General features: G+C 41.5%; 1 protein-coding gene across 1 annotated transcript in view; it reads left to right on the forward strand.

The window, feature by feature from the left end:
• Nucleotides 1-1,829: 1,829 nt before the first annotated feature.
• The window catches only part of MAP1B (microtubule associated protein 1B), a 72,171-nt gene continuing 55,701 nt past the window's right edge, over nucleotides 1,830-18,299 (forward strand). Inside the window, exons 1-2 of the mRNA XM_066569081.1 lie at nucleotides 1,830-2,022; nucleotides 6,645-6,746. Coding sequence (XP_066425178.1) covers nucleotides 1,845-2,022; nucleotides 6,645-6,746 — 280 coding nt within the window. The 5' untranslated portion in view covers nucleotides 1,830-1,844. The remainder of the gene's footprint in view (nucleotides 2,023-6,644; nucleotides 6,747-18,299) is intronic.

The following is an 18,299-nucleotide window of genomic DNA, read 5'->3' on the forward strand; positions in this document are numbered from 1 at the left end:
TGAGAGGAAAGAGCAAAGTCACAGCGGGGCCCAGATTAGCAGGGGTATCCCAAGAGGAACACTGCACCTTTGAATACCTTGCAAACCTTAAAACTGCTGCTAGTTCTTCTGCATCTACACCATTGTATTTGCTCTATCAGCAGTGTCAGCTCCAGTGAAGAATGAGCACTGCTGCTCTTTACCACTGTGTCATCTCAGCCACCTGACATGGCTGTGAAAACACTTGTCTGCACTCCACAACCTTCAGAATAACGGCAGTTCAGGAAAAGTACTTTGGATGCAACATCCAAACATACCACACTGTGTAAGCCAAGACTCTGAGTGCTGTATTTATGCAGAGGAACTATTCGTATCAAAACCACTAGGTGCTATAGACAGACACAACACTATGGACCAGCACTTAAAATGATGCTGTTCTAACCTTTGTGGGTTGAAACTGTAGCCTCTAGGCTAGTATGACAGAAAAAACTTAGGAGTGACAACCTGAAATGCATGCAAATTAGTCCACTGTACCCTGGAAGAAAATACGAAGAAGACAAGGCTGATATACTGGTTCATCCAGGCAAGCACTCTACTCCTGAGCAGTAGGCAGAGAATTTGCACACCCAGCACTGTAAGAAGCTGCAGACAGAGGAAGTGTCTTCTCAGTCAGGGACAAGAGGTTATCTTAAAAAACAAGCTATAAAAGCTTATATCCTTTCCTGTGTCACAGTGAAATTTATCCCACATCATTTGAGCCATATAAACAAGAGGCTTAGTGTAAACGAGTGGCTTGCTTATGTCAGTAAAGTGAGAGGAACATCTAAGACATCACATTTGACTTCTCCATCCATTGTTAGGAGAGATTAAGACACTTTTCAGAGGTAGTTATCACAGAGTACTAGGGCGTTGATACTAATATCTATGAGAAGAGAAATGAAATCTTTGGTTCTGTCATTGCATAAGTTTTCTGCTATCATTGCTCCCTGGAGATGCTTGAGCCTGGTCAACACTACTTATCAAAGCCATTTGAATTTCTGCAGCTTTGAATAAGCTAAGACTACAGGTTTCAGCATGTTGTCCAAAACCAGTGTTTTTCATATATCCGTGTTTTTCATATATCCAGTGTCATATATCCGTGGGGATTGAATATATGCAGAAGGGCTACATGTGAAGTATCTTATCAAATTAACTGCTCTCAAATTTAAAAAGTTAGAAAGAACATTTAGATTGCTGGATGAGGGTGTGTGTTTAAGTATGACTCAAATTTTGCTGCAGTGGTACAGCAAGATGTAGGAGAGGACAACTGGCTTTGGGCAGTGGCACTGCTTTTTCATCCGCTTCTGAAGCGCTGCTGGAACCCGACGCCGGCTTTCCCGCATGAGCTCCCCAGGTCTGCCAGGCCATCACCTGCGGCTCCTCATCGCCCTGTTTTAAGGGACGGGCCTAGGGGTAACCGGCCCGGGCAGGGTGACGCCCCGAACGGGCACGGGGAGCAGGGACGCGAGGGGCGCGGGCCCAGGGGTCTCACGGCCGGGCCGGGAGCCAGGCGCGGGGCGCACCCCTCGCCATCCCCTCGGGGCGTTGTTCGCCCCCCGCGTCCTTCCTGCTTCCGGGGGCCGCCGCGGGGAGGATTTGCCGCAGATGACATCAGCTGTGGATGCTGGAAAGGCGGCGGCGGCGCGGAGGATGCGCCGGCTCCCCCCCTTCCTCCTCCTCCTCCTCACCAGGTCCCTGCCCTGCACCGTCTCCGTATAAAAGCGCCGCCGCCTCCCCACCCGCCCTCACTCCCTCCCTGCCGCCTGCGGAGCTGCCGCCGAGCGGCCCCTCTGCGCTCAGCGCCCCGGAGCCGCGGGGCGGAGGCGATGGCCACCGTAGTGGTGGAAGTGGACTCGGAGCCCTCCTGCAGCATCCCCAACCCGACCTCTACCTCGCCCAGTCTCTCCCACCGCTTCCTAGACAGCAAGTTTTACCTGCTGGTGGTCATCGGCGAACTGGTGACCGAGGAGCACCTGCGGCGGGCCATCACCAATATCGAGCGAGGTGAGGCGGCGGGAGCCGGGGCGCCGCAAGCAGCGCCGCGACACCCCCCACCGGCGCCCTGCCCCTCCCTGGGCGCGGCCGGGAGCCGGGATAGCCCCGAACCGCATCCCGCCGAGCCGCGGGCTCCGGCTCTTTATTCCCCGGGGGGTCCCGCCGCAATCGCCCACCCACCCACGTTCCCCCGCGGGGTGCGGGCGCTGCGGAGCGGGGCTGCGGGAGCCGCAGCGAGCCCCCTCCCCGCCATGGCTGGGCGGAGGGGCCGGGTCGGGAGCGCAGCGCCCGCCGCCGAGCCCGTCTGCCCGGAGACACCGGCGGGTGGGCGTGGCACGGTCCGCACTGCGGTCCCGGTGGCTGCTCGGGGCGGACAAAGGGCGGCTGGCGATGGGGTGGATGGGCTGGGCTGGGGCTGCGGGGCGGCTGCCGCCCGCAGTCCCCGTCCCCCACCGCCACGCTAAGCCGGCGGGGTTCGGGGCGTTTTCCCTCTCGGCGGCAGGGGCTGCGCGGGCGGGAGCGCAGCCGCGCCTTTGTGTCTAACTTTGGGCGCTGGGACTTTTCTGTCGTCTGGACAATTTTTTCAGGACCCAAGTTCTATATACGCGTATATATTCCAATAAAGAAAACCCATATGAGTAACAAGGCTGTTACCCGAGGGCTCAGCCTCGTTATTGTCCGACTGCGGGCTCCTCTGACTCGGCATTTATTTGTCCTTTTCTTAAGACGGCGATGCAGGGTGGTATTGCAAGTGAAATGACAGTTTTATAAGTTATCGTTGTGGTTTCTGATACAATAGATTGCAGTGTATATGCAGAGAGGAGGAAAAAAGAAAGACAAAAAACCAACAAGCTGTTGCGGTATTAGTGGAATAAAGCATGAAGAAAATTATTGCCAGACTTTACAGTTATTTAAACTCAGTTAATAGCTGATTTTATAATTTGTATTTTTTTTGTTCTGGGCTGGTGAAAACAAAGATTTCAGGAACTGCCATTGTTAAGAGTGGAGAAGAGATCCTGGAACGGGGAATTGGTAGCAGCCTTGTCATGTAGGTGTGGTTCAGCGGTCCAGCTAGGACTTCATCTGTGTCTCTATTGTTGCTCTCTCAACCATTGTTGCTTTAGTTGGTTATTTCTCTGAATTCTTTTTCATTACTATTTGAGGGAAAAGGCATCCTCATCTCAGCTAACCAGTTTCATCATAACCTGTTCATCTTTATTGCTACCATTGTCTCTTGGGGAGAGCTACTGAGGCAGGTGCTTTGTCATTCGGAGCTTCTTCAGCATTGCACTTCCTTAACTCTATCTAATTTTCAGTTGTGTAAGAAGAGAACTGGTTGCATTTTAATTAAATTGTCAAAGATTATAAAGCAAATTGGTAAAATTTCTTCCCTCAAGATAGCTAATACCCTTCCTCTGAAGAATTGCTCTCCAGTCTCTTCTTGAATCTCCTATTGTACAGTCGCTGCTGCATAGCTCAGTTGCTGCTATCTCCTGCCACTAAGCAGAACACCCACTTACAGGTTTAGGTGTTTAGAGGGAATGTTTGGCCTTTTAATTCATCATTTTGGATTAGAAGTCACCTTGCTGTTTCTAGTATCAGACCATCTGATTGAGATTTTTGCCTGCTAAGAAAACTCCTTGGTGAAATTTTGAGGTTACATTTTTCTGGATGAATACAGTGGGAGTCTGACGCTTTGTCTGTGTGAGGCAATTGTGGACTCAGATAATGTTTTTCTGTTTGGAAAGTCTGCTGTAGTCTGGAAAAAAACCCACTTCTTGCTGCCTTTATTCTCAACAGAGCTTTAAATGCATTTTGGTTCTTGATAACTCTGCCTTACTGTCTTCTCTGGTACATCTCCTGAGTACCATCAGTGAAAACTGTGGATTCATGCGCCAAACTGCAGAGCAACGTGTCAAAGAAAACATCTGCTGATAACACATCAGTGGCGTGATGCTACGCAACCTGGCGGAATGCAGAGTCATTTCTTAATATATCGTGGGGAGGGAATGGTGTGGCAAGACGCATTTTCATTAATTACATTTTGGATGTGGCTTTGCTAAAGAGGCAATTCTCCAACCCACCATCCACCAAAAGAGAAGAGGGGAGTGAAGAGAAAGCTTCAAGATTTTTCCACTGATGTAGCAGATGCTACTGGGTGTGCCCTCCCTGCTGATTATTCCTGTGTCTAGTGGCACTGCACTCTTAAGACTGCATAAAGAAAGAAATGGCTCCAGTTCCGCCATGTTTACAGCAGTTTTGTCCACACTGCTAAGCCATCATTGGACTGACCTTGGATTTTTCATCCACATTTACCTTTGTTCTGCCCAAAACCTGATATAGTGATATCATTCATTTAATACATTTTGTTCTGCTGTAATACACATGCATAATTTTTGCATCCAGATTGCTGAATCATGCAGTTGTATATTTTGGATAGTCTACCCAAATTCCAGCTTCAGCTTGCCTGCATAGGGCATAAAGGCTTTTATGTCCTTGGCTTTTTTTTTTTTTTTTCCCAATTTATTTTGAGTTGAGTCATGTATTTTGGATATTGCCTGGCTCAATCAGGCAATGACTGGGCAATCTTGACTACATCTAATCAGAATCTTATGCCTACAGCAAATTAGGATCACATCTAAAGCAGCTAGGGGTGGTGGACCAGTCCTTTCATTAGCAGCGTTGATGAATCATAGTCCGTGTTGTTTAGTGGACCTCCAGAAAGCATTGTAGTTTCTCTGCCCAAGCTTGGTGTCATAAGCCAGGGAGCTATTTCTCTTCAAGCTTCTTGAAGTTCAGCACTCATTCATTCAGTGCACTTCAGCTTTGTGATCAATGTCAGTTTCATAGTTATTGTTTTCATATGGGCTCTATTTGTATGGTATTATATCATCTTGGTGTTCTTGCTCTCAGATATTCCAGCACCTGGAAGATATTAAAGCCTATTTAGATGTATTTGCCTGCCAAAACTTGTCCCAAAAATTTACCATATGGCCAAGTGCTTTCTGAGAAAACAAAGCAAGGAGACTCACAGAAGAGAGTCTTGCTGCTTATGCCTCTGAACAATGATGCGTCAGTCAGGAAGTGGAGGTGGCTGGTTATAGCTCAGTTATTTTTCTCAAGTGGTTATGGAACACAGGCAATACTGTATTTTCAATTTTTTCTTGAGATTCAAATGGCAGCTACTTAATTGTTGCTAGCATGTTACAGTAGGCTTGCTACTACCTTTACTTGGATGCTGACAAGGAAGAGCCCTGGATGCATTCTTCTTGCAGAGGCTTCAGGCTCTTGAAATGCAGATGTTCGTATTTGCATGGAGAACCTACTCAGAGGTGCAATGGGAGTCTAGCACTGCAGATCTGGTTTCTCCGCTATTCCCTCTTTTTTCCTCATGCTTCATCCCCACAACGTGGCTTCTGCTTAAGTTCTGGCATTTCTGCTGCCTTGAAACAGAAAATACATATAGCATGGGAAGTGGTATTGAAGTAACATCCACAGCCTGAAACCCTGAGAGAAGTGTTAATTCTAGACTCATTCTGAGGGGTTGGACACAGACCTCTTCAGGCATCTTGTTGTCAAACCCCAAAGTGGTCTAATCCAATAACTCCATGCAAAAGCATGGTCATGTGGGGAGGGGCCATCAGACACTTCCTCACTAGCAATCCATTTTGTTTGCCAGTTCATTTCTGTAAATGTAATGATGGTTTTTTAGGACAAAAAAATGAGTGCAATTTTGATTTTCAAAATTGCAGTAGTGCCTGGACTCACTAGTAGTGTTACAGCCTGCTCATTATTTCAAAAGTAGAAGATTTTCAGAACAATTTCAAAACAAAATTATATAAAAATCTGAAGTGTATTTTTTTTTCCAAATTGTTCATTAAAATCTTATGGAAGAAAATTAGAAACTTGTCTTTTGGCTGCAATGACTTTTTTCCCTGGTCGAATTTCAGTCCTTAAAAATCTACTTTGGAATAATATATTTTTTTTGGTCATAGAAGTGTCAAGTGTCTTACTTTTTAAGTAGCTGGGGGAAAAACAGTAGGGAACAGAGATATGCAATTTGGTTTTAAAAAAAAACAAAGATCAAGCACAGCATTTTCAAATTTCAAAACTGGAGTTCTGACATTTCATAAATAAAAGATCACTTGAATTTTAATTTAAAGTATGGTATGCTTCAAAGATACTGAATGAAGAAGTCAGCAATTTAATACTTTGTATTTAAATATTAATTAGCAACATGCTAGGTAATGCTGTCTTTTTCTTCTAAAAAGGACAACATGACTGAAGTGTCCTCTGGGTGATTCACTTCTGGTTTTGTAAATTTGTATGTTAGGATTTTAAAGTCATGTCAGGGACATTGGTAACTTACTGTAAAGTGGCTACTACTGCAGTTCTAAAGCTGGGGCCTTAAAGAATGGTTACCCTTTGGAAAGGCAGATGGTTTTTTTCTGATTCCTTCCAGAATCCTTCTGAGTGCATTTTAAAAAATTGCTTTGTGCCTTGGAAGAAAGCGAGGCTGGGCTTGGAATTCAGAAATATGTAAATAGTTTGAATGCAAATAGAAAAGTACTCAGTTAAAACTTCCAGTGCTCATGTGTCAAGCTACCTGTGTTTTGTATTTTGAATTTTAGGAATCCGATCATGGGACACAAACTTGGTCGAATGCAACTTGGATCAAGAACTGAAGCTCTTTGTGTCTCGCCATTCAGCTCGATTCTCTCCTGAAGTTCGAGGTGAGTTTAAGAACAGAACTGCTAAATTACACTCTGAAATTGCCTGGCCCAGTAGTTTTAGGGCCTTTTTAAAGTTAAGAAAACTCACCTTTTGATTGAACACATTCTTCATGTGGCACCAATCTAGTAGTCCAGTGGCAGAAGCTTATTGTGGTAGGTGGTGTACATACAAAACAATAACTGATAAGGTTAGCTCTAAAGTGGGACAGAGCCAGAACTGATGTCACAGCTGCTGCACTACTGCAGCTCAAGCCCTGTGTTTCTTCCCAAAGGACTTGAAGTTATTTATCTTTCTTGCTATGAGAAGCTGCATTATGGTGAGTCTGCCTTCACTCCCAGGAACTTTCTTTGGCTTGTATGAGAAATCAGAATCAGAAAAAATCAGAAATGTATAGGGTTAGTAAGACTAAATCTCTTTTGCTGCCTTTTTTTCCAAGCTCATTCTTCCTTAAGAGGATTCATTCAATAAATTGAAACTTTTGTTTACCAGTTTTGTGAAGTGTAAAGTTTGGGTTTGCTCTGGTTTCATGAGAATCAAGTGTTTGGTAAGTTTTCTAAGATCTCATTACACTTAATACCATTGCTGAATGAGTATGGATGAATTTAATTAGGTTTCTCATTTGAACACATATGACCTTTTCAAAGTAGTAGAGGTTTCTGTCATTGGTGAAATCATTGTGGCTGTATCCATATTGAGTGCTGTCATACAGTGCAACCTACTACTGACAAGTGTTAAAAATTCCAACTTCTGGAACCTCTCTCATGTGTGGTGAAAAGGGCTATGAAATTTTGTATCATACTACTAAATCACCTTCCTGAGGTCAGTTGCTATACACTTTTGACAAAGAGACCCTGATGCCTTGCTAGCATGACAAATTGGTTTTAAATAATGTACAAAAATGTCTTGTGTAACTAATTTTTTCTTCTTGCAGCATATGTTAAAGCAGTTTTTGCTATATCTCCCCAGATCTAGAGAGAGTGAAGCACTGCCAGGGTTAAGAAAAAATTACATACTTCTATGATTCATCCTCTGGTTTGAAAACAAGCATAACCAATAAAACAATACACAGCATGAAGATTTTTGAGTAAAAACATATAGCCCCTTATTTATGTAGATGTAAACTGGGGCCTAAAATACTTGTCTTTCATTTTATTTTAAATGTCATGAAGCCAATTCAATGTCTCAGTGACATTTGTTGCTTTGCTTTACAGAGAGAAAATTTAAGAAATGCAAAATGCAGTGTATCCCATTTTTGCCATATCTTTGTTTTACTTTAAAAACTTAGATCCTATGTTACTCCTGTAGCAAAAATATTACAGCATGACTTGTGTTTTTACTGCCTCTTTTAGATTATACATTCTAATACCACTGCATGAATTAAAATAAAACAAATACTCTATTTTCATGTAATAAATAAGATAAGACAGTGCAGCCCTTTTTCAGCAGAAAGAATGTAGAATTGTTTAGGAATTTTTCTCAGGGAATTGTATTTTTGATTTTTTTCCCCTTATTGTCTAGACTTTGCTGTTTAATCTGTCATTGTGTTGAATTCTAGCTTAATTGCATGTGACTGGAATTCATCAACATATCTGACAAGCAGAAATGAATGTGTTTTTCACGACTGCTCAATCTTTAAACAATAAACTGCCAAAATCTGTGTTTACAAAGCATGAAGGGAGCCTGAAACTTGAATAAAGGCAATATCAAGGGATAAAGCTATCCATTTTGACCAACTTCTCATCTAAAATTTTGTGGAGAAGCGCATTTGTACCTCCAGAAGCCCACTGTACAGATAACAGAATTATTTTAGTTTCTTTCTGCTGTTCTCTGATACTGAATTCCGTATGAGGCTCCTTTGTATCCTCTCTGCTGTTTGGCAGAGAGAAGGCTTTTTTGTTGCCACATTCTAATAAGATGTCAGAATGTTTACTTTGTTACAGCACCCAAATATTAAATTTTGGGTGTTCAACCATTGAAACTATGAACTTTCAAAGAGATGATTGTAAGTCTGTATTCCTGTATGGTCCCAAACTTAGAAATGGATTTAGGTAACTAGGTGACGTTTTGTCCAAGGCAAGTGTTCATCCAAGGTGATGGGATTGCCTGTGGAATGTAATTAAACAACCTTTTTTCTTTCCAGCCTTTTGAATCTGAAGTCTCTGTGCAGCTCACATATAGGGACAGTTTACTCTTGAGGAAGGCTTCAGGTTTTCTCAGGTCTGACTGCTGGCTGACTGGAGCCTGTTTGATTATCATGTTTAATTATGGTAATTGGGGTGGTGGCTCAGTACGTGCTTGTGTGCTTCTCAGAACAGCTTGAGGATATGGACAGCAACAATGTGAAGGGTAGCAATTTTTCTGCAAAAGGAAGCTTGGAGGAAATGGGGCCTATCCCCGTGCCATACGCCTATGATGTCAAAAGAAAGACATGCAAGCGATTGTCTGTCAAAGCATTTGTGTGTTTTCACTTAAAGAATTTAAGGTCTGATGCCCCTCCCTGTGTAGTGATTAGCAATGTAGGTACTGGTACTGCAGGGAGCATGATTAGATCCCAAGACTATTTTTGTGTTCTTTCCAAGGGGATGGGTTGTCAAGGTAATATTTGTGCACACTGTATTCAGCTGTTGGGCAATTTATGAGTGATTTGTGATTCCTTAAAAATAAGATTCAGGATGGAAATTCCTGCAGATCTTTTCTACTGCCTTGTAAAGCAGCTGACTTGGCAGACTCCTTAATTATTATTCAGATCTTGGAGAGGTGATGTTGCCAGGTGCTGGTGAAAAATGAGTAACAGAACTAATTAAATGGTTGCCAAGACAACAGGCAACGTGACTTTAAAGGGGTATTCCAGTGGTGCCTCTGTTTTCTTTGTCATGTACTGATAACTTCCATCTTGTGGTAATATGAAAAGGACAAAAAAATGCAAACAATGTACAAGCTGGAAAAGAAAATGTGCATCTGGTAGTGAGGCAGAACAAGTGGAGAGTCTTGGAAAGAGCTCATTTGAAATTGCAGCTGTACCTACCAATCTTTGCTTAATTAACAAGAAAGTTTCAGCTGCATAAAGCATCCTCACAAAAGACCATGTTTTTGGGTGGGGTAGGGTGAAGCTGTTGAAGGCCTTTCTGTAAGATTTGTACACTGGTATTTTATCTGTCAGTTTCCATCTGGAGACACTTAACTGTTGCAGAGGTGCATATTCAAGCCTTTGTCTAGATAAAATCCATTTTATTTAAATAGCTGTTCACCCCCAACCTTCTAATAAATGCTCAAGCTATGCACTGTGCCTACTTTGTACTTTGTCCTGTGGTTGTCAAGAACGTCTATGCATTTCCTATGTGAATAGTACCAGGAGGCCTCCTGTTGCCCATTAGCCAGTGCAGAGGCCAGCTGCTGACTTAAGTGAGTCCTTCCTTACCTGTGCCTAGGACTATTTTATTGCCAGCCTGCCTGCAGCCAAAGGGGATCTTGGCAAAGTGCAAGAGATGTTTTATTTCCTCTTGGCAGCTATCTGCATCAGCAGCAGCACTGGTCTTGCCTCCTTCAGGCTTCCTAAGAAGTCTTTGCTTTATGGTACTGTCATTGTTCCATAAAGCCTTAACAACTTCCCTTCTGACAGTTACCATTTCAAAAGTTACGGTTTCGGGCTGCTCATAACCTGCAGAGAATTTTTGGATCTGAGAATTTTGGTCAGCAATGTGCACAGCTCTGTACTTCAACAAAGTGGTGTATAGTCCCATTTCCTTTGTCAAAGCAGATCTAAAACCACTTAACGTCACACCTAGTAGCTTGCCATGTGGACTTGTGGATCACTAATAAAATCCTGAACAGCATGGGTTTTGCGCTGACTTACTTGAAAACTGCAGTTCATCAAAATTCCTCAAATCAGGACATAGGTACTTGAGCTAAACCTATTATTTGAAATGAAAGAAAGGGAAAAGAGGAAGTCAAGACCAGATTTTTCAGGTGCTATCAGAATGCTATAACTGCCTAGGAATTAATTTTGTTTAAGATCTCTGGTGGCCTGGTATGCGCATCTAAGGATATGCTACAAATATGATTCTTCAGGTATTCAGAGGCTGTGATCATAGCTGGAGTAGCTATTGAGTGGGATCATTTTAGCTCATTATACATTTGGGGAAGTTAATTTTAGTTGGCTGCAAGACTTGCTTTGTGTCTCAAAGTATATGCGCATTGAATGAAAGAAAATGGAGGCAGACTGGAAAAGGTAATTGAGCTGACTCACGCTGCAGTGGCTGCAAATGGTGTCCCTGCAGGGTGACCTGCAGCTGCCACTGGTCCAGGGCTGCAGCCGTGGAGCTGCTCAGCAGCACAAAGCCAGGAGCCTCTGGGTCCTGTTGGAGGATGTTGATGGGAGCATATGCACTGGACTGCTCCTGAGCTTTTTGTGGGGAGATGCTAGGATTTTGGTGGTTTGGGAGAGGATTACAGTATAATAGCCTATGTGTTTGGATACAAGAATTGCAAAAGCCTTCTTTTCTTGGTACTATTTAAAATTCTAGAGATTCTAATAAGTCTCTTTATCATCTTTTTTACAGTGAGTAACGTGTTGCACTTATGTGACAATCATTCTGGCATTGACTTCCATTTCTGCTTTTTTTAGGAAAGATCTCAAAGAAAATTAGCATGCATTTGCATTGCTGCCAAAACACTGGTACCTGCTGATTCACACTAAGCTATTAGTGTGAATCAGCAAAATTAGTGAGAGGTTATTTTTAAATGCCTGTATCAAAATTAAATACAGTCAGTTCAATCATTATAGAATAGCCCGTTTTCTGGGAACAGGTTTTGGCTTGTGTGAGGCAGCTACCAAAGGCATGGGATTAAGTTAGTTATGAATAATGATAGCATTTTAACCTCATTGTGAAATTTGAATCCCCATTCCTCTTTATTAGAATGAAAATTAAGCATACCTAATATGCTTATAATATTCACAGGTATATTCACAAAGGTTACTTTGTTAAGGGTTTTCTGATAGAATTATAATTCTTAATGTGTTGCTTGTGAGATTCTTTAATATTTTTTGTAATATTTTGTCTATGTGGGATTTCTGAAACTGAAAATTTCAACAGTATTTTATTTCTGACCTCTGCCCAGTATCATTTACAGATGACCTACCTTCCATCTCTTCCATCATGGATTTATGATAAATATGTAACCAGAATATCATTATCACTTTTAAAATCTAATTTCTCTTTGTCATGTGCAACATTTTTGTCAGATGTCTATTTTTCTTAATTTTGTTAAGATTTACATACTTTGCTTTTGTGGAATTTGTTACTTTCTCGTCTAATTTATCAGTTACTTGAGAGAAATATTAAAGGTTTTTAATTGGCCTGTTAATGAGAAGAGACTGAATCCAAAGATCACTGAAATAATTGGATTGGATTTTGGATTAGAGAAAGTACTATGTAGTATTTTGAAGTTGGAACAAAAACAAAAATACCCCTAATTAGCAAAAAAGTGAACATTTTGTCTTCTTTCTTGAAAGATACAAATATTACTTCATATGAAGTGAATTGCCTACCCCTGTATTCAGAGGTAGAACCAGACCCAAGTAAGAAGAGTTGAGACACTCCCTGTCTCCAGACTGGGTGGAATGGGGAGCTCATGTTTATTCCCACTGCCATCTGTAGAATGAGAGTTGACACTGTGGCTACTGATAGCGACCTTACAAGTGCTCCAGCTGTCATCTGCCCTGTAGAGACAGGTACAAGAGGTGCATCCACGCTGGCTGCAAATCCGTGTGATCCTGACTGCCAGGAGTATTCAACAGTACCTCACAGCCCCTATGAGTAGGAGAGTTAAGCACTGCAATCAGTCCCAAATAGAAAGGTGGATAGTTCTGTAAGAAAGGTGCATGTTTTTGCACCAACCCCCCAGATGGTCCCACCAAAAAGACAAGATTAGTTTGGGGTTGTAGTTGCTGGTGGTAATCTGTTCCTAGAGCTGAGAAGAAAAGCATGACCTGGATTTGCAGATTTTAATCTGTTTGTGATTCAAAACCAGTTGCTGATAAAATAAAGATTGAGTGTAAAAATTGTATTAAAATAATAACCAATTCATAAACAAACTTGTGTGAATTTCGGTATTGTTTTGGTGTTGCACTTTTGTGTATGTTAGTACTTCAAAGCTTGTCTGTAATGGTGAGATAAGTCACCATCCTGTGTCCCTCTGCCCCTGTCTCATGCATTGCTATGTGTGGGACATTGTGCCCATCTGCAACTCTGGAAAGCTTGAGGTGTTATTTAAAACAAGCAATCAACCTCACAAAAGAACCCTCCAAAGCAAAAAAAAAAAAAAAAAAAGAAAAAAAAATCTCTTGCGAAAGAGTAGCCATATTCTTAGCCTGTATAATCTCTGAGTGATTCTAAGGAACTATGCAGACTTTCACCTGGAAATCAACTCCCCTCTGTCAAAGGCTGCCTTTGGAAGCTGGGCCAGTGTCACGACAGTTCTTTCCTGCAGTCTTTTATTCAGAAAACACTGATGCCAGCTTTGGCTCCCATGTCCTGAGTAACGAATAAGCTTTCCTAGGTCTTTTAAGCTCTTCATAGTGGATTGAATATCTCCCCCACACCTGAGAGACTAGAAAGAGCAAAAGTAAGAAAACTCATTGGTCCAGATAAAGGTGAGTCAATAGATGAAGACAAAACCAAAGGAACAACCAAAACCAAACCAATTACAATGGTGAAGAAAATTGCTCAGCACCTCACACAGGCAAAAAAATTCCCAGCCAGTCTCTGAACAGCTCCCATTTTGGTAACTAAAAGCCCCACCTTCCTCCTCTACTCTAGCTTTTGTTGCTGAGCATGGCATTGCATGCAGGTATTTGTGGTCCACTCAGATTTTTATTTGCTGACACCATTGTTTAACTTCTCAAAGTAAAGGGGATGAAATTTGACAGAGCGCTAAGAAAGGCCAACTACAGGAGTCTTGCTTCTGATCTTAAGGCTTGGAAGCAGTACACATCCTGTCATGGGTATTATGGCCTTCCAGCATGCTTTCTTAACCTCAGACTGTGTCCTGTAGTTTTCCTGGTCTTCTAGAACTTGCACAACACTTGGAAAAACTTTTTAAAAAAATATATCTTTTGTATGTGGCCAGTACTTTAAACAGATACAGAAAGTAAGCCTTCAAGAGTACCTTGGAATAGGATTTAATGCTTGTCTCAAAGCAATAATTTAATGGCATTGCTCATATAATTTATATAGTGCTATTGATTTTTTCAAACCTAGCATTACTAGCTGCAAAGCTCAAATTCTAAAAGTTCATTAGACATGGAAGATTTAAATATTTTTCAATACTGATTAGGCTTTTGCACATTTACCATTTCCCAGCAACTTTACATATTTTAATCTTCCTGTCCCCTGTTTCAGTAATTCCATTCTTTTTATGTTTCAATATGCTATCTTATCTATCTATCTATCTAAAACCTACTCTTAAAAAGTAGGGATGGGTGTCTTTGATCATAGGACCATCTCAATGGCCTAAATAGTTTGGGTGCACCACTTGTATTCTTGAAGACTCCCTAGTGAGAATACTTGCTCTGCACCTAACAACCCTCTGTACCTATTAAAGCTTGTAAGTATAACAAGAATCACATTTTGTGTTCAGCTTTGGTGGGATAGTGTCATTGTATGTCAAGCAGTGGATTATCATGTGAAAGGAGACTTTGCCAACATACTCATTTTGTGATGAATAGAAGGATCTTAAAGTATTAATCTGTTAGGAGCTGTTGAGTGGGGGAAGCTCATTTACTGGGTTGTGCTAATTGGTGTGGGTTGTGGGTTTTCCACAGCCATTTGTAGACAGTAATCAGAGGAAGAAGAGCAAGAACATCAAGCCAGCAGATTTCCTTAAACATGATAGACTTACTGTTCAGTCTCTTGAACAGTATAATGCAGCCATTCATTAGACCCCTACATACCTAAAAGGGTATTGTTTTCATTTCTGGACCTTTTCATGGGCTGTGTGCACACTTTGTAATTAATTTGTTTTAAATTAAAAGTATATTCTGGGCCAAGAAATCAGCTTCTTGCAGAGAATCTAGAAAATACTTCAAAATTCACTTTATTTGGTGTATCTCTACTTTTTTGAGTGTCACACAACACGTTATATGCTTGAAGAGTTGATGCTCCTCTGACTTTCATTCCTAACTGGAGTTTTCATACAGTGTCGGGAGACAGCTGGTAATCTATGTAATCACATGTGTCCTGATGAATTCCTAGAGTGCTCTGAGAATCAAGTGAGTTTCAAACACAGTGCTGCTCTCCAGGATAGCAGTTGTGTGTTGTATTCAGCGTGTTATATTCAGGGCAATATTCCAATCCTGGCAGATTTAACACTTTTTGCCTTCACGTCTAGACTTTTAGTCAGGGACGATGTTAAAGAAGGGAGCGCCCTAAGATCTTTCTTTCACAAGGGGAAGTGAAAGAGTGGTATGCAGGGCAGTCCTGTGTAGAGCTAGCCTGACAGCCACAGATGAGCTGGTACCTCCACCCAGGAGAGTGCAGCCCCAGACTTCAGTCCCTTGAAGAAGAATGATCTCACCAGTGATGAGCCTCTCAGAAGATCCATCAGGAAAGTCTCACCACACCAGCATTTACCTTCCCCACAACTCTGAGTTAACAGGGCTCTACTGCCTTGTTTCAGAGACAGCTTTGGTAGCCCTGCAGGGGCAGTTTTTGCATAGACACAGCAGAGATCAAAGGCTTCATTCTGTGATACTAACATTAAAAAATGTTATTTTCCTTATTTCTTTAAATTTCTTAAGCTTATTTTAAACCTTGTATCCTGTTCCTTTCTTTCCTGAAATGCTGTTTTCAAATTATCAGATGTTTTCAGGACTTGAGAGAAACTTGTGTTCATCCAAGATGATACTTACCTTCCTTTATCCATGCTCTTCCTCTTGGAACCTTCCTATATGACAGAGTAAGTCATGGTAACTTACCGGTTGGGTTTTGTTAGATTAGTAACTTAGTTGGTTGTTGGCTGTGGAACTGGATGCCATAAAACATTTCATCAATTATCATTGAGGGGGAAAAAAAAAAAGAGAAAGAAAAGGTGTTTTCAACTCAGCAGAGACAATTCTGAAACCAGCAGAGAGATGGCTTCTGTGCATCTTGCTGTAGTCCTATGATAACAATCACTGGATTGTAAGTGGATTTACCAGACAGGTTTTGTCCACTGTTTGTGGTCAAATCACAAACTGGCCACAGAAAGCTTGGAATCACTTGCTCTAGGTGATGGCACACTAACAAAGAGATTCACTGCTGAGTTTGATTTTTTTTTTTCAATTTGTACTGTACAATTTTCCATGTTCTCACCAAATAGTTCATAAATTCTTGAGAATTACTTTTGAGATCCAGTGAAATAGGAGAATCACAGAATCATAGAATGTGATGAGTTGGAAGGGAAGTACATGGATCACTGAGTCCAACTCCTGGCCCTGCACAGGAAACCCAAGGAACCACATACACCACGTGGTTCTGAACTTTATGAGGCTGGTGCTGTGACCACTTCCCTGGGGAGCCTGTTCCAGTATCCAGCCACCCTCTGTGTGAAAAACATTTTCCTTGTATCCATCCTAAACCTCCCCTGACTCAGCTTCATGCCACTTCCTTGAGTCCTGTCACTGGTCATGAGAACGAAGAGATCAGTGCCCATCCCTCTGCTTCGCTATCACAAGGATGTTGAAGACCACAGTAAAGTCTCCCCTCAGTCTTGCCTTCTCCAGGCTGAACATCCAAGTGTCCTCAGCTGCTTCTCATATGGCTTCCCCCACAGAAGAGCAAGAAAGTAGAAGCAATCTCAGTCTTTCAGCTCTATTCATATTTCCTTGTAATGTATGATGTCTTTTAAATTGTTACAATTTTCAAAAGTTAGTCTTTTCCAGTGCAAAATAAAGGTGTAATTCTCTTCTGGTTCAAAATCCATTCCCATTGATCATATCATGCAGGTAAAGCTAGTTTATTGGAAAAACAAAACAAAACAAAACAAAACAAACCTTCAAATTAGCAGTTAAAAAAAAAAAAAAAAGAAAGAACAACCAAACAAACCCAAACCAAACAACTGACCACATCATGTTTCTTAACTTTCCCATTTTTGGAAGTTGTCTTACAAGGAATTGTGCTCCCTCATGCTGCTTTACCAGCAGATGGCATTCTCAATGCCCATGCTCACTGCTGTGCAGTAAATGATCACATTCTAAAGTCAGTATGAATACTTCTGTAATGTTTTTATGTCTTAGTTCTTAATGTGAGACATATGTTTCTATTTTTCTCTGAGATCTTGCTGGGAGTTTAAATTTCAGAGACTTCAGCTCTGTTGACTGTGAAAGATGAATCCCTCAATGTGAAATGAGCTCAACAAACTTCAGATCTCTCAGTGTCAATGAATGAAAAGCTCATTCAGGTCAAGAACTTTCTCAGAGTTCACAGATAGTGAACACAGATATCTCAAAGACCACAGATAGTGATCATTTTATGGAAAGGCTTAACATTAACTCTGCAGAGCTAGTAGGGGAAAAAGCAAGATTCATTATACACAGCTAGATTTGTGCATAAATTAACACATCTCTAGATACAGATAAGAAAATCAGCCTGACAAGATAATGTATTCTCTGTATATTCTGGGTACCTCCAAGAGGCCTGAATGTCTCCTGTTCAGAAGCTGCAATATAATCCACAGTAAGACCTGGAATAGTGCCTGTCTCTCTCAGAGCACAGCGTGGAATAAAAGACCTGAGACCTAAGCAAGTAAAGTCTGACTCACTTGTCAAGTTTAGTATATCTCAGTTTTTTTCCCTGTCTCCCTGTCTCAGTCTGTGCTATGACTTTCTGTTAGGAATGTAGGAGTGCAGTAGCAGGTAGTTTGACAAAGCAAATCAGTGTTGTCCATCTAAAAATACTTGTAAGTGTTCGTACAAGTTAAGTCCCCGTGTGGCATTTTTACTTTCTCAGAGATGGAAAAAGAAATCACAGCTTTCTAAGTGACTGTAGAACACATAAATCATAAATTGAGCTGTATCATAAATCAAGAGACCTGAAGTTTACTTCTTAATTTTGCCCCTGAACTATGTAAAGACTGACTGTGGCAGTCATAGTCAGGTGCTGTGGACGACCCATGATTTGGATTATTCATTTGCACTAATGTAATGGCATTTAATTCTTTTTGTCTTGCTTCAGCTTTCCATCAAGGCCAAGTGTACCAGTAGAGAATCTGGTGTCAGTGATTTATGCAGTGTGGTCTTCATTAAAATTCAAAATGAGGGCACCAACTCTCTTCAAATAAGCTAGTAAGATACTAGCCAGATGTTAAATGTAAACACTAAAGGGATCACTCAAATTGATTTGAAAATAACAGTAATAGAGATGGAAAGCTGAGATTAGCCATTTGTGAAATTGTGTAATTCCTTCAGATTTCTGAGTTATATTAAAAAAAGAACACATTAGAGCCTTTTTATTAAACAACACCTGCATACATTTGCATGGGCAAAATCTTTTTATATATGCAAATACTGATAAATG

The sequence above is a fragment of the Molothrus aeneus genome, chromosome Z (genome assembly GCF_037042795.1).
Source record: "Molothrus aeneus isolate 106 chromosome Z, BPBGC_Maene_1.0, whole genome shotgun sequence".
In the NCBI taxonomy this organism is placed as follows: Eukaryota; Metazoa; Chordata; class Aves; order Passeriformes; family Icteridae; genus Molothrus; species Molothrus aeneus.